Source organism: Canis lupus, chromosome 19 (assembly GCF_003254725.2).
Source record: "Canis lupus dingo isolate Sandy chromosome 19, ASM325472v2, whole genome shotgun sequence".
Lineage (NCBI taxonomy): Eukaryota > Metazoa > Chordata > Mammalia > Carnivora > Canidae > Canis > Canis lupus.
Window position 1 is genome coordinate 40,804,147 of NC_064261.1, and position 24,017 is coordinate 40,828,163.

The 24,017-nt window shown below is 38.8% G+C and overlaps 1 protein-coding gene across 1 annotated transcript in view; it reads left to right on the top strand.

Moving 5' to 3' along the window:
• The window catches only part of THSD7B (thrombospondin type 1 domain containing 7B), a 735,307-nt gene that overhangs the window by 341,624 nt on the left and 369,666 nt on the right, over positions 1-24,017 (top strand). The window contains exon 9 of the mRNA XM_025430666.3: positions 4,980-5,095. Within this exon, the coding sequence (XP_025286451.1) occupies positions 4,980-5,095 (116 nt within the window). The remainder of the gene's footprint in view (positions 1-4,979; positions 5,096-24,017) is intronic.

The following is a 24,017-nucleotide window of genomic DNA, read 5'->3' on the forward strand; positions in this document are numbered from 1 at the left end:
AGGAGTGGAAACAGAAAAGGAGGAGGGAACATCCTAAAGAAGGAGGGGCCTTCAGGGTACAGAGAAAGAAGCATGTCTCCACGGAATGGATGGGCTGATATAATGTACTTTATCTCCAAGCCCACTGCACTGGGAGGCAGAGTTCCTTGCAAGTTCTTGCTTCCCTGGGTTGGTGTTTGGTTTCTATGCAATTGTATAGGTTAGAATGTTACCATTGTTTGAGTAATAGAACTGATCATATCAGAAAATGAGAACCAGCCAGGGCACAAGGGGAACAGAAGTGAGAGTTTATTGGGATAGTTCTGGGGTTTTGTTTGGTCTTGTTTCACTATTCATTGTTTTTTGTTTTTTTTTTGTTTTTTTCAGTTGCAGTGTACAAAGAATTAAAAAAAAAAAAAAGATTAAAAACACACAATTCAAAGCCTTCCAAAAGTCCTGATAAGGCACTTTCTGCCTTTAATGTGAAAACACCTGGCATTGTGTGAGATACAATAAAACAGGGCTCCGTTTAAACGTTTAATGTTGACAAAGTTGGCAGGTTTGCCCCGCCTAGCTGAGTGAGACGTATGTTGGTTCTGGGTCAGGGTACTGATCAAAGAAATGGAGCATTGTCTCTGCATCTTGATTATGGAGGCACAACTGGAAAATGGCAGGTCTCTGTAGCTCAGTTTGATGCATTTCAGCACAGTGTTTATAAGGAGCTAAAGGCTGTGGGGCGACAATGAGATAATAGTTATGGAACATTCCAGTGCTGGTCCAGGGAAATGTACGTGCCAAAATGAAATACATTCATCCTTTTATTGAGAGCACTGGCTATCTTGGATCAGAGTGTTATGTGAAATTAGGTATAAATTATGACAAAAGCCAAGGGACCATACTTTGTTTACTAACTAAAAAGTGAATTCATATGTTTCCTGGTGTTAAGGCTTTAATTTTATTTTGGAAATGGCTGGATAAATTAGCCTAATATCCCCAGGGATTTTTTTTTTCTTTTTTTTTTTTTTTTTTGTCTTCGGGCTCCAATAACATTGAATACTATTCAATCATTCACTTACTGTTATTATATATTTACACTGAGCTTAAAATATGGCACTTTGAAGATATAAGATGGAATCCATCATTAAAAATTAGTCTATGTATTGTGCATGCATACACAGGCACACAGACCTACACACACAAGAAAACAGCATGAAAGTTGTTGAAAAACCTTTTTTGGTCAATGTCAATGCAACAATACAGAAAATAAACCTTAGAGTTTTTAGAAACGGAAGGCATGTTTATTGCTAATGGGCAAAGAGAGTATTTTTGAAGACAAAGAAGAAACTTATGAAAGTAAGAAATGTGATGATTCTTGAAGGAGTAGACATCATGTAAATAGAAGGGAAGAGAAATTGAACCCCTAGAGAAAGGGTCAAACTTACTGGCAAAAGAAATGAACCAAAAAAACAGTTCTCACTGACAAGAGAATATTTGGCTCCTATCAGACCAGAAATCACATTCCAGGAAAGCCCTTGGTTAGTGGCCTCTATAAAAACAATATAACCTGAGCTTGATCTTTGCAAGGGAGGAGATGATACAGTTTCTCTCTTATGGACTTAAGGGAAGAACACACAGAGAGAAAGGGGCTGTATTATGAGAAGCTGACATTATGCCCAGGAAGTATTTAGTGTGAGTGATGCTAATTAAGGGTAAATCAAGTAGACAATATCCTTTCCCTAAGAGAGATTAACATCTACTCCTAATTGAAGTGAGCAAAATCCCTACAGGATCAGCCTTCCTCTCCAGAAAGCCTAAAGCCAGTGCCATAAATGCTTCTAAGCTATTTTGCCAAAGGTCCAGTGAATGTGAAGTGGCTGGTTGGTGCAGGGACCCTGCTGCCCCACTGAGCACACAGGAAGCTGGTATTGCTCAAGTCACACTTTCATTTCCAGCCATACACCAGGCCCTGTTGGAGACAAGTTACCATAAACAGCAGCTCAATTTAATTTTAGTAGCTCTCAGAGTAGGAATAAAGGACTTGGGAATGATTTTAGCGTTTTTTTGCTATCTCTAGTAAAGTATGACATAAATTTTCCTTACCCGAATAGCTTAAGTAACACTAGATTCTCACAAAGACACTCTTCTTTCTTTCCATTGTTTCATTGATCTCTTTGATAGCGTTTCTGTGTATATTAAGTATGATTAATATTAATGTCACCAAGAGTTAATTTATTGAGCATTCTTTTTCTGTGAGTACATGCACTTCCCATTTCAACTTATTTTTTTCAATTGTATTTATTTACTTGAGAGACAGAGCCCAAGCAGTGGGGAGTGGCAGAGGGAGAGGGAGAAGCAGACTCCCTGCTAATCAGGGAGCCTGATGCAGGGCTTGATCCCAGGACCCCGGGATAATGACCTGAGCTGAAAGCAGACCCTTAATTGACTGAGCCACCCAGGTGCCTCCATTTCACCTTATTTTTATCCAACTTTTATATACTCCATAAAAGAAGTAAAATAATACAGAGAGATTAATGATGGCAACCGATAGGTCCCATCTATCTCCTGCTGCATTTAGTATCCTACATCTCAAACACAACCACAGCCACTCTTTAACAGTTATTCTGTGTTCTCTCTCTCTCTCTCTCTCTCTCTCTCTGTGTGTGTGTGTGTGTGTGTGTGTGTTTACTGGGCAAAACTTCACATGGTTCACAAATCATAACAACATGCAAGGAGATACATAATACATAACAAAGAGAAGCCTGATGCTCACAGCCCCGCTCCCACCCACCCTCTCTGCCTCCTGTCCTGCCACTGGCGGCCACTATGTTGGTTTATTTCTGTCCATTGTATCTTTATGTCAATATCAGCAAGCACAAGTGTATATTCTTCTTCCTCCTCCCTTTCTGTTTACCTCTTAACTCTAAATGATACATTTTTCACACAACTTTCATACATCTCTTCACTTATCAATCTAAAATACCCATTGCAGGGTGCCTGGGTGGCTCAATCAGTTAAGTGTCTGCCTTCAGCTCAGGTCATGATCCCATGGTCCTGGTATAGAAGCTGGTGTCCTTGTCCCGCTCAGCAGGGAGTCTGCTTCGCCCTCTACCTCTGCTCTCCCTGCCCCCATCATGCTCTGTCTCTCTCTCTCAAATAAATAAATAAATAAATAAAATCTTTAAAAAAAGTTAAGAAAATAATAAAATGCCCATCCCTTGATTCCCTCTTGTAAAAGCAATGAACCTTAGCTCACTTACACTAATTCCTGTCTCGATTCCCAGATTGTTGGTTTTCTGTTGGTAGGTTACATTAGTACTTTTGATTAATCTTTTTAGAACTTTATTCTTTTTTCATTTATATTTAGATCATTTATATTTAGCTCACCTGCTTTGTCAGATAAGGACATCCAAGCCTTCACTGTGTCTCCCTCTCCTCCTCCCCACTCCTGCTTTGTCCATTCTGTCTTCACCTGATGGTGGCACGAGTGGTGTCCTGTACATTCTGTTCCACGGTCAAGTTCAGTCTTCCATGTTTGGCTTACATATTGTTTTTAAAGTTTTGAAACCAGGAAAATGTTTTCATTTTGATAACTATCTAAACTGATGAGATCTGATGTCAGCCAGATTCTTGGATGACCAATTTTTCTTCTTCTTCTTCTACATCCATTATTGTCTTACTTTTTCTTGGTGTTTGAAAACTGGACAACCTCTGTGTTTGCATGTTGGTCATTTTGTAAACCATTGGTGGACTTTTCCTCTGAACTGGCATCCTTTCATCAGCTCTGTGTTGTTTTTAAATTCATCATATCTTCATTAATTTTATCTCCTCTATTTTCTATTCTCTCCTTCCAGAAGATCTGCTGATTGTCTGAATTTGCTACACTGGTATTTTTTTTTCTATCATAATTTATATCAAATGGTCTGTCTCCATGTGGCTTTTGGTCCATTACTGATTATTTCAGTGCCTTAGTTTATCATGTGAAAATGAAGGTTATAATGCCTCTTACTTTTGTCATTAGGAATAAATGGAAGAAGGTAGCCAAAGCCCTTATGCAGCCCTGCCTACTTATTACCAGAGCTCGTGCTGTGAAGTTTTACCCACACTGCATTTATGTGCTTTATGAAGAACTCCCTGGGAACAGAATTTAAAATGCAAATATATGTTGCTGAATGCTTTCCTGTTTTTCTTTTTGGCATATCACTGTTTTAGAAGATAATCAATGTAGTTTTAGCCCTCTGTGTTCATAAAACAAGTAAGTAGGCAAGAAAACAAACAAAAGCTTGATTGCCATTTTCTGAGACTTTAGTTCTTCCAAGTGATTCTGAATCAATTGACTGTAGTATTTTCCTCCCAAGTGTGAGCATTCATTATCAGAAAAAAAAAAAAAAAAAACAGAACTGAGTGTTTCTCTTGTTAATGCTAGTTAGTATATTTGACATTTGCCATCTGTCATATTTTCCTTACTCCAGCTCATCAATCCACATGTTCTAAAGAGATACCGTCCAATTGTTTAAGTATTCTAAAATTCTGTTCATTATCCAAGACGTAAAGTATATGTAAGTGGTTTTCAATGATTTATGTTTCCCAATATGTCCATGTATTGCCTTGTATTTTTCTATTCCTTTTGTAGACTATCACTGATTTGATATATTACCCTGAATATAATGCTTTTCAAAAAATATATCGGATATGTTCATTCTAAAAAAATAAATGTCATTTGAATTGATGCTGATGGTGACACTTTCTTATGAAGACATTCCCTTTCATTAGTTTCAGGAATTGCTCTTTTCCCGGCCTACTGAAAAGTATTTTGGTCTCTAGGTCAAGAGAGCTGAAGTTGCCTTTGGCTCTGTCCCTGGCTGGGAGCCCTTGGGCTCTCTCTTCCTCATCTTAAAACGAACAACAGGGCCTCAATGTTTTCTGTTCTGAAATCCTACAGTTCTCTGCTAAACCACTTACTTCTTCCAGGAGGCATTGATATTGTCTCTTCACATTGACAGGTGTCCAGATTCGACTCGGCCCGAAACCGTACGTCCTTGTCTTCTTCCCTGCAAAAAAGACTGTATTGTGACAGCTTTCAGTGAGTGGACGCCCTGCCCAAGGTCGTGCCAACCAGGTCGGTGCATTCAGTTTATATTGCTTTACTTTCTAAGCACCTGATTTGTTTTCCCCAGTGCTAAATAAATGAGAGATTATAGAATGGGAGCATCTTTCTTTTCCATTTGCATGTCCCCCTGGGAAACAAGGTTGGTAAAATTTGTAAATGAAGTCTTGGATTTCCAGATCTATCAGGACTGGGCAGGGAAAACATATTCAGTTACTGTATGCCATAATTTCACTGGCATGCGTTGCAGGAGTGCTCATCCTCTGGGAACCCTGTTGTGGCGTTTTAAATAGCCATTCATATGTGGTTCCTTATAAAGCCTCATCACCAACAGGTTCTTTGTGGCTCCTGTGTGCTCGGAGTCTGACTGTAGACATCTATATTAGATTATAGGGCCTTAAGCACTGTGCTTACATCACTAAAAATACAAGCCTATGGAAGAAAGAGGATAAATATGTAAAAAGCGTTGAATAGGCACAGGAATTGACAATTTAAGATTTGTGTTTCTTTACTATAAATGGTGATACTTTATATACCTGGGTGTTATTGGAGGGCAGTGATCCAGGATACTTAATACCTAAGTCCTAAAAAATCACCGAGGAGCACTTTGTAAAATGACCCTCTTTCTTAGAACAGGTCTTTCCCTCCATGCTTATTGCATTCCCTCTGATGAGCTAGTCCATGTGGAGATAGAAGTACTCCTGGTCCAAAAGCTCCATTGCCATCTAAAACCTAGAGTTAATAATCTGGTTCTTCTTCCATAGTCTTCTACCCTAGCCTTAGCCCTGTGGATCTTACCATCACCACAGTAAGAAAAGGCAAATCCAGAAAAGGAAGGATACATAGAATTGTAACCCTAGTGCCCAGAGTAAATTGGGTTTCATCCAGCCATCCTTGCCATCTCTGGCTAGTCATGTCTTCTCAAGCAGGACAAGGCTGTACTAGCCTCTCCTGGACAAAGGGGCAAAGAAGTACAGATGCAGTCCTGGGAGGGGAGAACCTGCCCCAGAGACTGAGAGCATTCACACATCTCCTTGGGAAATTCTATCACTGTGCATCTAGGATCCCCCAAATGTTCTTTGGCTCACACATCATTAAGGGGGTGATGTGAAATTATGACCAACATTGATATAGACCTGCCTGATGCCCCCCTCCTGCCCCCTCCCTCCCCCCAGCGATTGGCAAAGGGATAGTGATGGATAGAAAAGATTGTCGTCATCAGTGTCTTATATTGCAGTGCTGGGGAACTTGCATAAGGCTTTCATAACCATGTCATTTCATCTTCTTAATGATCTTCTGTCACAGAATTAATATAGTATCCAGTGAGCTTTCTTATGGATAGCATTAAAATATATATTTTGAATATGAAAGAGCTTTGACAATTACAGTGGCATATTTTTCTGGTCTTTGGGGTATAAAATAACAGTCTCTTCCAGAAACTTTTCCAAACTCATTTTCCTGAGTGGGGATATAAAGTAAGCAAACTGAATGAACTAGGTTTGTCCAGTAACCAGGGTAATGTCACTTCCAGACAGAGTGGGACAGAAAAGCTATGATCTCTCTGAACCATTTGAAAGACAGCATCTAGGAGGCTGACTTTTGGAATTTTAATGGTAATGTACTTGAAAAATATTCAAAGATAAATGAAGATAAATATTGGGAAAATGCAAGAAAACAAAATAACCTATGATTATGGAGTTTTGAGATTCAGCTGTAACTTTTAGTTTCTTCCTCATGAGAAATTAGCATAATTCCTCTCTTGAGTGATTATAAGAAAGGAAAGACTGAATTAAAATAATACCCCACTGGCAGCCAGATATTGGTGTTGGAGCTGTCAGGGTCCCCTGACACTGAGGGAGGCATATTAGTTTTGTTGAGCCAGTGCACCCTAGTGGCCAGAGATTACTTTGGCTACTGCTCTTGCTCAATGCTGCTCATGTATTCTACATTCAAGAAAATTCTCTGCTGCCTGAGAGTCCTCTAGCACTGGCTAAGGATGGAGGAATCATAGAGCATGTGAAATAATTGCTCTTCTAGCAATTTTAAATTTTGCTTCAATTTCCAGAGATTCAATTAGTTATTTAAATGGTTGGCATAGTAATGAAAATAGTTCTAAGCCTCTGTGGTCGTTTTTTTTTTTTTTTTTTTTTGCCTCCAATTTTTCAAGCCTAGATAATTCTTTTCATAGCCTGGCAGCCAGGGGACCTGGAGGAGCAAAGATTCAATTTTCAGATTTATTCCAACTTTCCATTTCAATCCTATTTACCCTCATGTTTAGTTTATACCTTGGGACCAATATATTATTAAATAACCATGGGTTAATTAGGGTGACTATGAGAGGGAGGAGAATACTGAAGGAAATTGTACCTCTAAACCTGTGGTTCTCAGACTTTATTGTTGCCACATCACCTAGAAGCATTACTAAAATGCAGATTTTCAGCTCCATAGCTAGAAATTCTGATTCAGTAACTATGGGATGGTCCCCAAAAATGTGAGTTGTAAGTAGCTACCCCTGAATGGTAATGCAGTTTCCTTTTCATGATTAATAAAAATAGATCCGTGTACAAATACAGTTTGAACTCTAAACATATGACCTGTTTTTCAGCTTCTTCAATGCATTGTGTTTTTCCAGGTCAATAGCTGTAGAGTGTGATGGCTAAAAACATAGACTCTGGAGCCAGATGGACAGGGTTGAGTTTCAAAGTTTGCTCTGTGATGGGGATACATACTTCATCTCTCTGTGCCTCAGTTTCCTTGTTTATAAAACAGGGTTAATAGTCACACCTACCTATATGGAAAATGCCTAGAGCACTGCCTCACAAGCATTTCCACAGTTGCTCTGAGCCTTTGCACCTGTTGTGTGTGAAGCCCACACTGTATTCAGATGCCCCTTCCGTTTTGACCCCGTGCATCCACAGGAACCTGCATTCCCCCCAGGAATGCTGTTCTCATTTTCCAGATCTCTGAGATGTTGCCAATTCATCCCATTAACTAGATCATCCCAGAGCATCTTGCACATACCCCTTTATGGTACCCCATACTTATCTTTCCATGCCAGTATTGTCCTTGCTATAAGTCCATGAATGCAGGGACCCTTTCTGTCATCTTCACTACTGGATCCTCTAAACCCCACACAGAGATGAGGCATTGATGTCACTCGATGACTACTTTTTGAATGGACAGAGGTCCTGTAAAGAGAGAGAATGGTGCAACTTTGAATCCAGGCAGGAAACTCTCTTGTCCTTTAAAATATACTTTAGAGAATGGTGCTCTAGAACGATACTTCTCAAACTTAAATGGTCATACAAACCCCTGGGGATCTTAGTAAATATAGATTCTAATTCAGGAGACCCAGATGGGGACTGGAATTGTACCTTTCTGTAAGGTCCCAGGTAATAACTGTATTTTGGTTACAAAGCTCCTGGTCAGAGTGGTGTTCATTAGAAATTTTTGAGCAAGGTAATGACGTGATTGAAGTTGTAAAGTGAGAAGATTAGCCTAGAACAAATCAGCAGGTGAGAATACAGATGAGGTACGCTGTGGGATGAAGAGAAGTGTAGGTTTAATCTGCACTGAGAAATCAGGAGAAACATGGGCCAGAGCAGGGGACAACCTTGGCTAATGAGGAAGGAGGAGCTCTTTTTTGCAGCTGTGGTTTCAGATTGGTTCATCAAAGAAAAGTTTATGTTTGTGGTCCTCAAATTTGGATGCACAATGGAACCACTTAGATATCTCTAGAATATACTTTTATTTTGTGTTTGGGTTTTACTCCAAAAATCATGGTCTAATAGGCTTTTCATATGATCAGGGAATCACCAGGTTATATGAACCTCAAACAAAACCCATTTGAAACCTCTCAGAGCTTCAGGGGTCTGAGTATAACAGGAGTGGTTTGTACCTTAGCAATGGATGAGTTGTGTGAGCTTTTATTCAGTCCTGGCTGGGTTCGTGAACTAAATCCTATGACCTAAAAGTATTCTCAAGCCATGAATGATCTCTAGCTAGTAGACAGCCACTGCCCCTACCTTTATAATCCTCCTCATCTGTCTCTCTTTAAATGCTTAATGAGGGTCCCACATTCTTCTAAGCAAATGAGATATTTGTCAAGATGTGGCCTCTGATTTTTAAGTCCCAGTAATAAATTAGTCAAATGACCAAGAAGTATCCTTTGGTACTGTTCTTGCTGTTTTCTTTTAGTCTTCCTTCAGCCCACCAAGTAAATGCCTCCTGGAAGTGTATCCAATGTTATTTGTTTAATAATGACAACAATTTTCTTACTGAGAGGTTCTCAGCCCCGTGCAGGGTTTCTTGTTTGTTTTTGTTTTGTTTATTTTTTTCAATGCACAGATGTCTGAGACTCACCCTAGCCTGTGTTAGTCAAGATCTCTTCCCAGTGAAGGAACATTTACAATATTAAAACTCTCCTTAAGTGACTTCTTAAATGGGTAAAGATGAGAAGCACTCATTTAGTGCTGTATACTTTGCAACATGCCTTCACATACATTTTAACCTCTTGTAGGAGATCACTGATAATTGTTTGTGTAGGTGTTGTTGGGAATTCTAGTGGCCACTGTTCTTGTAGCTGTAACATTTCATATTTTTACTTTAAAGTCACAAAGCAGGACTGATTTTCCAAGATTTATCTCAGCTTATCTTTATTTTATTTTATTTTTTTTAAATTTTTTTTTTAATTTTTTACTTATTTATGATAGGCACACAGTGAGAGAGAGAGAGAGGCAGAGACACAGGCAGAGGGAGAAGCAGGCTCCATGCACCGGAAGCCCGACGTGGGATTCGATCCCGGGTCTCCAGGATCGCGCCCTGGGCCAAAGGCAGGCGCCAAACCGCTGCGCCACCCAGGGATCCCTCAGCTTATCTTTAAAGGGGCTTACTTTATATTTCCAGCATTGAATTACATGAAATTTTAGACATACACATAAATTAATAGATTAATGCAGAAGATTAATGATTAATAGAATGTGCTCTTGTGTAACCATCACCAAGTGAAAATAATCAACAACTTGTGGCCACTCTTGTTTTCTCTGTGCTACCATCATCCCCCTTTCTATTACCCTGCTGATAGATTATTTTAAAATCATTCCCTGATGTGTATCCCACTTCTATAGATGGGAAAATATGTGGCAGGTAAAGTTATTAGGTTGGAAGATAAAATATGCCTTATGCAAGATAGCTTTTCTTATAAATTCCTAGAAACCACAGAGCTAATGATTAATTATTTGTCAGTATCAATAATTAAAGGCCGAGGGAGCTCCTTTAACTTTCATCTCCAAGGGACAAGCTGGAGAACAGTGTCAAGGAAACAGGAAAGGCCAAAGGCAAACTGCTGCTGGGAATTATAGGAAACTTCATTTGGTGGTAGCCTTTGTTCCTATGTCAAACCTCCTAGAGATATGTCTTGAGATTTTTCAGTATCAAAGAGGGTAATTTTTTTTAATGCCTATGTGGTGTGGTGCAGTGGTTAAGAGCATGGACTCTCAAGTCCCATCTTTTCTGTGTAAGTCACTTTAGACTCCCTTTCAACTTGCTGTGTTTCAGTTTCATCCTGTCTAAAATGGGATAATATTGGCATCTACTTCCTAGAGTGGTTATAAGGATTAACTGAGAATAGGGCACGTTGAAGAATGCCACGCATATGGAAATTTAGTAGTAGTGGTAGTAGCATGTAAGTTCCCTTAAGAACAGGGAACTTATCTTTTATTATGTTGGTGTTCTGCAACTTCTAGACCTCCTATGCCATGCGACAACGGCATTTGTTTCCGTGTCTGTGTTTTTCTTAGACAAATTATAAAATCTAGAGGGCAGGTGTCTTCTAATTTCGTTAATAGTTCTTGCAGTGCTTATCCCGGACATGAAGGATATTCAGTAATTTTTGTTGAATGAATGAATAAATGAATTCTGCAACTTTCCCACAACCAGTTCTAATTACTAAAGATTTTGCTTTCATAAAGATGAAGTCATAGCATTAACACTTTATTCAGTGGATCTAGACCAATTAGGGGAAAAGTTATTGGTCATTCAGGATGTCTGATAAGTCAAAGGTCATCTATCCTAGAATCCAGAATTTCTCCCATTCAAATGCATACTAACACCACCATCTCTTCACTGACACCTTCCCAGCACACAGGATTCCCTCTTTCTCCCCACAGGCCCCTTTGTGCCCTTTGTTTACCTGAGAAGTACTGGATGGAGTACTAATTTACTCCCAAATAATGAAGGATCTTCTGTGTTTGAGCAATCAAGATTTTGGGCCTGGGAAACTGGCCTCCAAAATAGTGTTGAAGGCATTATGATGATCTGATGACTTTCTTTGAGAAAATGACTTAACCTAAATTTCAGTTACCGCCTCTATAAATGTTCGATGTTATCTATTCCTGAGTGTTTTTGAAATACATAAAATAAGATGTATCTCACGTACATGTCCCAAGTTCCAGCCTCAAAATGCAGAGCATAGGTGCCTTTGTTTTATATGGGCTCCATGGGGGGGGGGGGTAACTTGCCCCTTTAGTCTATAATCTAAGGCCCACATGTCACTACATTGTCCTTGTACTCAATAAATGTTCCTGAAAATTTAGTAGGGGGAGTAACAAACATTTGGACTTCTGGAGATTACAGTTCTCAATCATATTCCTGCCAAACTGAGGAGTTCTGCTGATAAAAGCCATAAAAGACACTTTCTCTCCATTCATGGGTAAACAAAATAATGGATAAAACCCTCTTAATTTCTTGTAATTTTTTGCTCTTGTGTCTGTTTTTGCTTGGTTTTGTTTTGCTTTTGCTAAAATTTGGCACCTTCTGCCTGACTCTATTAAAACCCAGTATGAGGGGGATTTGATTTGAGAAAAAATAAAATAAAATCAGATTTGGCAACAACAACAAAAATTAAGACTATTTCTTCAGAGCCCCTTGACCATTTCCCAACGAGGAGGAATAGCATTGTATGATAGAAGAGCTACTACTAGGAGGTCGGAACTCACCTGGCGCTACCTACACCTCAACTTCAGAGGAAATATTAGCCTACATAATAGCTGACAGGGACGTGTTCTCAATCTGCACTCTTTCTCCTTTCCCTAACCCCCTCTTCTTTGGCACCAGAGATTCATGTGCAGGGACCTGACCTGATCATGGCATCACCAGCTGGGATTTTTCTTCACTTCCTACAGTGGGCCCGGACTCTGGGTATAATCCCAATGACTAACAAGGTGAAGAACCATACCTCCAGGTCAGAAGGGTGAAGTAACAAGTCCAAGATTACCTAACATGCATGGCAGAGCCAGAGCCAGAGCAGAATCCAGATTCAGTGACTCCAGGGCCCACCCATTTGATCTCATAACAAGTTCTTTCTTTCTTTTTTTTTTTTTAAGATTTTATTTATTTATTCATGAGAGACATAGAGGCAGAGACATAGGCAGAGGGAGGGGCAGGCTCCCTATTGGGGAGCCTGATGGGGGACTTGATCCCAGGATCCCAGGCTTACATGAGCCAAAGGCAAACGCTCAACCACTGAGCCACCCAGGCGTCCCGCAAGAAGTTATTTCTTATATAGATAGGCACAGCTCATTTTGTCTGTTAATTATTAGGTATTCAAGAATTTGGAGCTTGAGACTCTGAAACCTGTGACACAGGCTTGACCCATTACAGACCTATCACACATTGCTTTCACATGTGCTGTTCCATTGACCATCAGGACAGTTTGGGGAAACAGGAACAGCTGTTCCATTAGTGCTGCTCCAGAGATGAGGTGATGGAATTGGTCAAAGGAAGCACTCCTGGTCACCTGGTCCAAAAGGAGCAAAGAGCAGGTAAAAATGCTTTGTTTAAATTGAACTGGCCACATTGCCTTGCCTGGTGAGCCTGTGCAGTTACAGGGGAAAAAAAATTTAGAAAAGGTTAGACTTATCACCAAAAGACTATCATATTAGCATGCCATGGCTTCATCTCACTGCCTCTTCCTATCAAATTAATAAAAGCTATAATTTATTGATATCCATTATCCTATTTAATTCTAATTCAATCTTATATGGAAAGAACTATTATTACTCTTTTACTAGGAGGAAATAGAAGCCTAAAGATAGTACCCAAGATTGCAAAACTAATCTTGGGTTAGGACAAAACCACACGGAAGCCTAGGCTCTTATCCACTCGCTCAGCAATAAACATTTTCAGAACAATCAGTGTGTTCCAGCCATTGTCCTCCATACTGCGTGCATATATGAAGAGTGGTGAGTGAAACAGACACACAGCCCTCCATTAGGGAGGGGACAGTCTACCAGAAGAAAATGGAGGCGTTGAACCCACAATTACCCAATGAACATGCATGCAGGTACAAATCATAATATGTGCTGGGCAGAAGATTGGAGTGCTGTGAAAGAAAGTGAAAAACAAAACAAAACCAAAAACAAAAACAGAATTCCACTCTGTCTAGACATCTGTTTCTCCTTATCTCTGCTGCTTGCCCAGATCTAACCAAGGTGTAAATCCTTGCCTCCTCCACAGAATTTGTTGTGATCCTTCTGCTGGAAACAACCACTTCTCATTCTTGAGTCCCATAACCCTGTCTGACTTGCATGCATTCTAACTATCGGTAAAGGTGTTTTGTGTCTCTCTGAAGGGATGTGAAATCTTTGAAGGCTGGGACCTTTTCTGTGTTCATTCCCAAAAGTGCCTAATAATAAACTTAAGATAGAACAGAACTCAGTAAATCCATGTCAAATAAATAGATGCCGGGCAGCCCAGTTGGCTCAGCAGTTTAGCGCCGCCTGCAGCCCAGGGTGTGATCCTGGAGACCTGGGATCGAGTCCCATGTCTGGCTCCCTGCAGGGAGCCTGCTTCTCCCTCTGCCTGTGTCTCTGCTTCTCTCTGTGTCTCTCATGAATAAATAAATTAAATCTCTAAAAAAATAAATGAATAAAATAAATAGATGCCAGTTAGAAGCAACCTGCTTAAGCGAAGCTAGCAAACTATTAAGAGGAAAGTTGATATGCTTTTACAACTAAATTTCTTTCATAAATGATTTCATAGCTTACTGCAAGAACATGCACAGTGATGTTGGTGATAAAAGATATGGGACTTAGAGAGTAAGATTTATCTTTGGTTTCCTAGCAAACATGGTTAAAAACAAGGTTCATCTTTTTTGTTTGTTTACACATTCATCCATTAATTCACTCATTCCTATGCCCATCAGCCTGTTTGTTTATTATTTTTTTAATGAAATAATAAGAGTATCTTGTGGGAGCCAAAGCCTATTCAATTGCTTAGTCCCAGAAGGCATTTCCTACTGCAACTTCACACTCTATCTGAGGTCACCAACTGAGACCATAGGAAATGGTGTCCATAGGAAATGAAATTAAGGGGTTTCATGTTGTTTGTTTTTTAATAAAATCCAAAGGTATAATGTTGAAATGCAAAATTATGGTCATGTGTAGTCTTGCAGTGGCCCAGATTGGTCCAAGGGTTTAAGACAATTGAACAGGTTTCTGAAAGCGTGGCCTTCTAGTTCAGAATTACCGGGGATGCTTGTTAAAATCCTAAGAGATTCTGATTTTGAGGTCAGGCCTAGGCCCTCAAAATCTGCATTTTCAAACAAACTGCTTTAGTAATTCTAAGGTGTTGAGAACCTGAACTATGGAGACATTTGATTTAACCATTAACCCATGGATTACTTAAGAAATGTGTAACTTGCATCTACTGTATTGTTCCAATCATTTTTTGGGTTTCAAAGATCAAAGATTTTTAATCTATGGTAGGTTAAAATACCTTGTTATGAAATTATAACAAGAAATCTCACAGATATCCAAAAATAAGGGGAAAAAATTTCCCATGGACATCATGGGAACTAGAAATGCAAACAGGGACTGATGCTTCTCACTTCAGCTTCAAGCCCAGAGTTCTTCCTCCTGTCTCTGCTTCTCTGTGTGCACCTACTGTCCTGCCCCTTGTGATGAATCTTATATGAATCTATATACTTCTAACTAACAGATTCAGAGCCCGGAAATGGCTGTCCCAGGATCGACTCTACCACACTTTGTTCCATCAGCACCCAGCATGGACAGAAACTTCCCTCTGGCTCTTAATTCAGGTTACCAAGAAAGGGAGCCTGATGGCCCTCAGCCACTTCAGCAGCCTGAGGTCAGGACCCATCTGAAAGGGAGAGGGGACAGTGTGCAGCAGGAACTGAGGATAGGTGGACCCCCTCAGATGGGGCAATGATTGTTCACCACTGAGATTGATCTCTCCAGGATACCCAAGCCCAGCTCTTTTAGAGAGAATTCAGAACATGGCTCATTCCCTCACTTCTGTTTCAGCCAGTCTCTATAGGTGCTGAACTGCAGGAGAGACATGGTGAAACCTACCTGCCTACTTCCAATGCAAAAGCCACCCTCTTCCACCTCAGAGTTGGTTTGGGAAGAAAGTGGTTTACATTCATTAGAAACACAGAAAAGGAAAATGAAACTGCAGGTGAAAGAAATGCAGTAGAATTATATGGTCATGTAGAATAGACTGGAAAGAGAGAGAAAAGCACTCACCCTAAGTGTGATCTGGGCCAGATATTTTACTTCAAAAACCCCAAAATATACATAGTTTGTAGTCTGTGTGTACTTGAATTCTTATCAAAATATCTAGGCTGTGATTTCTATCAAAAGTCTATTATGAAGAGTTTGTTATTTTATCAAATGAACAAAAGCAAACAAAATTTTTAAAATGTAGATTTGGTCCGTGAAGTTCTGTTCATGTCTGAAATCTACCCTATTTCTTCTTCATCTGCATTTAATACTTTCTTTAAAGCACTATTAATCTCCTTCATTCAATAGTCAAGCTACATTATCACAAATAAATCCTGAGGCTCACATGGATATTTGTAATGCCTTATTGTTAGCCTTGTTGGCAAAAATCCGTGTTTCTTTCGGTATAAATGCTTTCTTTTCAAACTCTTTTTAAGTTCTGGCCGGTTTCTTTCTCATATCTCTAGAATGCTCTGCAGGTAATATAATGCATCGCAATATAGTTTTTATTTATCTGCAGAAGTAAATAAGCTGCTTTTCAGAAACCAACATACCCATTCTAATTAGGAGTTTATTTTTAGACTTTCAATACTACAACAAAGCTTAGAGTCAGACGTAGAGTTAAATGTTGGGATCTTAATGTGTCCATTTGTAACTCCAGGTTTTATAACAACGTCAAATAATCTAAGTAAGTTAACAAATCAGGGAGGTATTAAAGTCATGCTTAAAATGAGGTAGATTGGTCATAGTTTAGACAAATAACTATCAAGTGTTCCCTAATAGAAACATCACTGGATATTCTAATTTCTTGAAATTCCTTCAAAATTAAGCTGCTACATGGAAATAGTTCAGGTAGACTATGTACTGAATGACATGTTTTCAGTGATGAGGCATAAAGTATCCCGAAATAAATGCACTAGGAATGGTCGATTCTCTGCCATTTGAGGTCTTTTCAAGTTAAATTTAGTTTTCTCTGATACCAGAAATATGCTTATCATAACTTTATTTAGAGGCCTTATGAATGATAAGCAAAGTAAGAATGTAGACCACGTGTACAGTGACAGGTTCTGTGGCTCGCTTCTAACATGGACCAACAACATCCTCTTATGCTGGACGACTGCATGCTTTTGATTATATTCAGTTTAGCACTTAATTATATTCTTTATTGAATTTCTCTCTACTTTGTTCATGTGTAGTGGAAGGGGTCTAACATACTTACGGTAGACTCCTGCTGTTGCCCCTTAGTAAGGTGTTGTAAAATTTAGTTAGCTTCTCTGAGACTCTATACGCTCATCTGTAACATAGGCATAATACGTAGCATTTGTAAGACAATTTATTTCCTAGGGTTTTCCTATTTTACATGAAGAGACTAGCTTAGCAATAGTTGCTCAGAATCTGCTAATCCCCTCCTTGTCCTCCATTTTGTATTTCATCTTCCCTGAATAGGTTGTAGGATCCATGAGTACTCATGCTCAAGTAATAAAGTTATTAATTTTATGGACTGAAGAGAGTTAGAACTGTATGTATGGAGAGAGAATGAGAGAGAGCAAGAAAGAAAGAGACTTCCTTCCCACAGAAACATAATAGGAGTTTAATAAACATATACTGTATTGCATAGAACATAAAATACCATAGAAGACCAATAAGCTCATATTTGTTCTTGGACTCTGAGGAAGTCTGCCTTTTCCCCATCCACTTTTCCCCCCACCCAAATTTAGAAGCCATTGAGAATTAGTTAAAGTAGGCAGGGAATCAAAATTTTAGCTGATCCTCAACCCTATACTTAGGCTTATTAACCACCTGGTCACAGCCCATGTTGGACAATTAAAAATTTGATCAGAACAGATTGGAATATGTGCATTCTATGAGCACATACATCCCAAAGAAAAGGAGAGAGAAGAAAGAGCCACATAGGTCCACTTCCTTCTCCCAAAACCATGATTTAGATGCTCCTCATCCTTCCCAAAGAAGACACAAGTGGAGAAGGAGGAGAAAATGCAGGGAAAAGAGGGCTGTAGAAGTGGATAGATTTATCCCTTCACATGGAAGGAATCATTTAGAAGGCTGTACCCTCACAGAGGTGCTAGGCAACAGTGTAACCCCCTGTTCCTTTCACTGCTTTCTTTACTTTCCTTTTAGCTATGCTGGCCTCCTTTCAGAACAACCCTTTGTATCTTTCACTGGCTTCACCTTCTTCCTAAAATGCTCTTCTCTCAGCCCTTGGCATGAGTGCCTTCTGCTCAATATTTTGATTTCAGCTCAAAGATCATGTCTCAGTGAGCCTTTCTCCGACAACCTCATTAGAAACCCCCTCATGTCATTTTCTTTCTTGCTCATACCATGTGTTGTTTTCCTCATAACAATCATTCTCCCATTTAGAAAGTAAGCTCTTATAAGTAAGTCTTGTTAGAAAGTAAGTCTTGTTCACTGTTTAAACATGTTGAATAGTGGTTGCTGCAAAGTGCCTAAATAGTAATCGAATGAATGTGTCAGTAATTCAGTAAACTTTTTGTAGGGTTTACTGTATACTGTATCAACTCCATTGATAAGATGGAGTTACTTTATTCAAGGGACTTTTTGATAGTGGATTAGAAGTATGTAAACATATATTTTCTATTACAGGAATCAGCACAGAGTATTAAGCAGCCAAAGAGGAGGGTGTCTTACACTAGCTAAGTGGTCATAGGATGTCAGATTTGGTAGATCAGGAGTTCCCAAGTAAACATGGAATACAAATATCTTAAATATAGAAGAGGGATGTATGTGTGTGGAGGCTTGGCAGCAGTAGAATATATTTTAATTAAATGATTTATAGTCAGCTAGTGATGTTCAGGATGCATAATGCATACAGAGGGGTGATAAGAAATAGGGTTAGAGAGATATGCAGGAGCCAGTTTATGAAAAGATTTATGCCATTCTAAAAAGTTTGGACATTATCTAAAATTCTAATAGACATTTTAAACTTTAAGCATGGGTGTGATAAAATCAGATTTGTGTTTTAGAAAAAAAGTAGTACAGAAAATAATGAGGTTAGACAGCATTGGAAACCAGTGGGAAAATTATGAGGCCATTCAATTATCTGGGAAGAAATGAGGAGAATCTGTTTTCTTGAATAAAAAAAAAAAATGTGAATTGTAGGTAAGTGTATAAATTACCATAACTCAACATTATATAATAGCGTATCTTCATGACCCAGCATGTACTGAGTTCTTTGCCTATCCTGTGGAGTTCACATAACTGAATGATTATGCAAACTCTCTCTCTTGCTCAAGAAATTTAAATGCTAAGAGAGGAACAAAACCAAGCAACTGTCAGAACTCTAGGATGGAGTAAACCCTTCCTCGTTCACCTCTCTCTCTGTATATTTCCAAGGTACAGTATGATCGCAAAGATGGAGAGGATCTCATTAATTCCCCCACATTACCATTGTTTTTATCAGGACCAGCACCATAATTTGCAAGACCTAGTGCAGAATGAAAATATGGGGTGCCTTATTTAGAAATTACTAAAAATTTCAAGACTGCTCTAGCAGAGCCTCATTAAACTAAGAGCCCTACTGAGCCTGGGATCTTGTGAACTGGCTGGTGTTGGTAGTTATTGGCTTTTTCTGGTTTCAATTTTCTGGTTTGAATTTTTATTCCTGGGAACAACTGCCAGTATCCGATTGGAGTTTTATTGGACTGCGATTATTCTTGCACTTGGAACATTCAAGGGTTGGAGGCATAGGATAACAATGCAGAGCAGTAAGAGCACATAGTTTGGATGCAGACTTCTTGAGTTTCAAGTCCTCTTTATTACTTATTGGCATCTTAGATGATACAAAACGTCTCTGTTCCTCCATTCTCTTAACCTTCAAAATGGGAATAACAAGAGTAACTGTGTTTTAGAATTGTTATGAGGATCGAGTTGATCTATGTAGAGCACTTGGCAAAGGAATCAAGCATGGCAGGTGCTTGGGTTTTATTTTTTATTATTATTTTGAAGATTATAGTCTGGAAAATAAACTTTGCTTGGTTTCACATAGTGCAGATATCACCATTCAGAGTAAGGTTGGTCATTCACTGAACATACACGGTTAATATTAATATTAATTGAACTTATCAGTCACTTATATGATTTTCACTTTCGTGTTTTAAGATTTTTTTCCTATCCCAAAGACATAAAGATATCTGTTTTTCTACAGAAATTTTTGCGTGTAAATCTTTAGTAATTCGTTTTTATGTATGATATTAAATAGGAATCCAATTTCTTTTTCTTTGTGGAGATACTGATCTTTTCTATCACCCCTCCCTCCACTCTGACTCAGCTCCACATTTCAATGTACCCAGTGATCCAGCTACCTTGGATACCCTTGCTTGCTCTAGAATTTGACTCTACTGGGTCTTTGTAAATAGTATTCACTCTGCCTAAACTTCTCTTCCCCAAGATATTATATAGATGGACACCAAGGTCCTTCCTTCATATTCTTGTTCAAATATCCGCTTCTCATTGAGGCTTTTGAAGTTTAAAATTACAACATTCCCATTATTGTGTGTTACAGTATGTGTTGGCAAATTGAATTTAAATAATATATAAAAAGAAGAAAGGAAAAAATAAAATTACATCATTCCTTCTTCGCCACACACACACACACACACACACACACAGGCACAATATCACTCTGCTATATTTGTGTGTGTGTGTGTGTGTGTGTGTGTGTGTGTTGCACAGCATTTAAATGCCGTATGACACACTATATTTAACTTATTTTTTAAAGATTTTATTTATTTATTTGACAGAGAGAGAGACAGAGTGAGCGTACAAGTAGGCAGAGTGACAGGCAGAGGGAGGGGGAGAAGCAGGCTCCCTGCTTAGCAGAGAGCCCGACCAGGGGCTGAATCCCAGAACTCTGGAAACATGACCTGGGACATGACCTGAGCCAAAAGCAGACTTCCAATCAATGGAGCCACCCAGGCACCCCTGAACTCTGAGTGACTTCTTTTTTTTTTTTTCCCCCTGTTCTCTCTAGAGTCCAGATCAGGACAAGAAAGCAGCCCCACTCTTTCTGTGTGTTGTAGTAGGTTTTTTCACTGTCCACATACAAAGGGAATTCCAATTTTATGTGTGTCTAGGTAGGAGAGTCTCTGACCAAACATCACTCTATGCTCTGGCCATGAAGTTTTGTCTCCTCTTTCTTGATTTAATATATCTATTAAAAGCCATGTTCTTGCTGCCAACAATGGATTAATTTCATCAAGGGACAGTTTTCCAAAACATTACTTGCCTGCCTTTTTAGACAGATTTATAATATATTTTTGAAAGCATTTCAAAAAAGAATTTCAAAGACAACAAGAAAAGGGGGAGGAAACTATAGGACATGTAAACCAATTACAACTCAGTTAACAGTTGGGACCCAAATTACTACCCGATGACAGTTGGGTATTTATTAGTATTTTAGAATTGGTATTGACATTTCTATGTATGATAGTGTTATTATGGTTTTATTCCATTTTTTTATAGATTTATTTATTTGAGAGATAGAGCACATGTACATTAGGGCAAGAAGTAGAGGGAAAGAGCCTTCAAGCAGACTCCACACTGAGTGGGACCCATTGTGGGGCTCCATCTCACCACCCATGAAATTATGGACTGAGCCAAACTAATAGGCAGACACTTAACCGACAGAGCCACCCTAGGTGCCTGCAATGGTTATATTTTAAAAAGAGCCCTTATCTTTTATAAATATATTCTGAAATATTTGCAGATGAAATGTTATGATGTCTGAATATTCTCAGAAATAATGTAGGTGTGCAAGGAAGGGTAGGGGTATAGATTTTTTTTTTAAAGCATAGCCATGTGATTATTGAAGCTGATATATTGGGTTCATTTCATATGTTTGAAAATTTTCAAAATTAAAAAAAATGTTTTAAATTAAATTGAAAACAAACTTCTCCAGCATTTTCTTTTCTGTGTGCCAGCAGTTTCTTCAGAAATAGTCTGCCTTATTCATAGAAACTAATGTCTCCAACTTTCCATTTAAGAAAAAAGAAAATTGTAGATGGCTATATTTTCATGTGACCATGATTTTCATTTGTTCATCCCCTTATTTTTTCAACAATCATTTATTAGATGCTTACTAGGTTTTAAGCACTACAAGCCCCGGAAAACAGAGAGAGACAAGAATACAAACGGATGCAATGTGGGTCTTCCTAGAGACATGGAAGCATTGGAAGAGGGAGACTACTGGCTAAGGGTGGGTTGGGAATGGCTTCTTGAAAGAAGGGACCCTCTGTTCAGTCTCAGAGGAAGCTTAGGGGTTATCTAGATAAAGACGGAAAAGAAGTACACTTAACTCACCCCACACTGACCTGTCTACCAATAAATCTTGTTACATATTACCCAATTCCAAACCCTGAACTAATTATATGCCATTACCTGATTATTCTTCTTCAAACCCCCAAATAAGTAATTCTAATTCTTTCCTTTTGAGGTACCAGAAGATAAGTATTTTCCCAAGTTCACAGGCCTGACATTCCAGAATCACCAATTCTAAGTCAACTTATTACACTAAGCCAAAAAAAGTATTTCAAAAGCCAGAGGCTTTATATTGATGCTGCAAAATAATGAAGACAGGAAATAACATGTATCTCATGCATACAAGCGATAATTAAAAATCTTGTCTGCATTTTGTGCTAAAATTTATAGTTAAAAGTGGAAAACTTTGATTAGTTTAGCTTTACAGTTATTTTCCTTTAACTTGTCTTACTACTATCTCCAAAACAAAAGCTTAAATATCACAACTGATATTAATGTCTAAATGATCCCTCACACCTTACATTTAGGTAAACCATTTTTTTATATGTAGATACATCCTAGAAGGGAGATTGCAAAAAGATGCAGAAACTGGGATTTATGTGGCTAACCCATAGTGAGTGGTGGTACATTTTGAGCATGCCAGGCAGATGGGCAAGTGATACACTTCACTTACCTGTAAGAAGAACAGAGGATCTGAGGTTCTGAAGTTGCTAGTTGTGCATCCCTGAGTGTGTCCTCATTGTGCTGTAACATATAAGCTTGTCCTTCTGTCCTCTAGCTGTCAACACAGTGCTGGGCATGAATAGCAACCTTTATGCCCATGAAGGCATATTAAGAAGTTAGGGTAATATGGATTACTCAAAATAATTGTTTTAACTATATAGCTCAGTATTCATGCCTAATGATGACTACGTCTTGAGTTTATATCTTAGATGATATCTCTGTTCCCCAAAACTATCTAACACAGTGCAAGTATGGTGTTGCAGAGATTTTACTCTTAAGGCTGCTGAAGTGGAATGTGTTAGGGAGGCCTGTAGCAAGCAGCCACTAGACATTTCATCTGCTAAAATGAAAAGGGGTCTGGATGGAGGGAAAATAAATCCCTGTCATTTCGGCACGGGTTGGCAAGAAGAAAAGACAAGTGCAAATTGTCATTATAAATAGTGTTGTTAACCCTCCTCATTTATAGTACACATTTTCAATTATACCCATTATGATGTACTTAGCTAGAGGGCAGGTTGCATTTTTTAAAAGTGTTGAGAGCATTAATGATTTAGCTAGTGCTCATTTGTTTTCTATTGCTTGGTTAAGCATGCTACATTGTCTTTGTCCTGTTTTACATATTGGATGAATAAGACATGCCAGCTTTAAATGTGCTAAATCAGTGGTTCTCTGCCCTGGAGATTTTTAAACTATACCAATGCTTAGGCATCACCCATCTGAGATTCTGATTTAAATGGTTTGGGTTGGGGGGTCATTAGGAGTCTGTGAAAATACCCCTTGTGATTCTAATAGGTAGCCAGGGTTAAGGACCATATGGGTTGAGCAAAAAGCAAGATAGTTGTGGTTGACTCCAGTTATCATATATAGAGAAAGGAAGGGCCAGAGTGGTCACTATTTGATAAGGTTAGCTTTACAAATTGTAGATGTTTTAAGAGCTGCAATTGTGAGGATAGCAAGTAGAAGAAATTGGATATGGTCTCTAGAAATTAGAACTATTACATAGGCTTCAGTGAGTATTGGTATCTACCATAGAGAGACCATGTTTACATGTTTATGTGCCTCGATGGTCATCCTAGGTAGTTTATGCAGATATAAACACGAGTTGCTTCATCTGAAATTAAGGGTTTATATATAAGGAATTTTAAGTGGATACACACACACGTACTACATTTGCAAAATGCTTTAAATTCAATTTAATTAGGCATTCCCAGCAGCTGTCCCATGAGTTGGCTCAACAGTATTACCCACATAGGATAAAGCAAGAAAATTGAAACTCTGAAAGGTTAAGTGCGTTGCCCAAGGTCATACAGCAATTCAGTAATGAGCTGGGATTAGAAATCAGAGCCCTGGAGGTCCTGTCTGTTGCCAGAGCCATTGAATGTGGTCTCTGTTGCAAA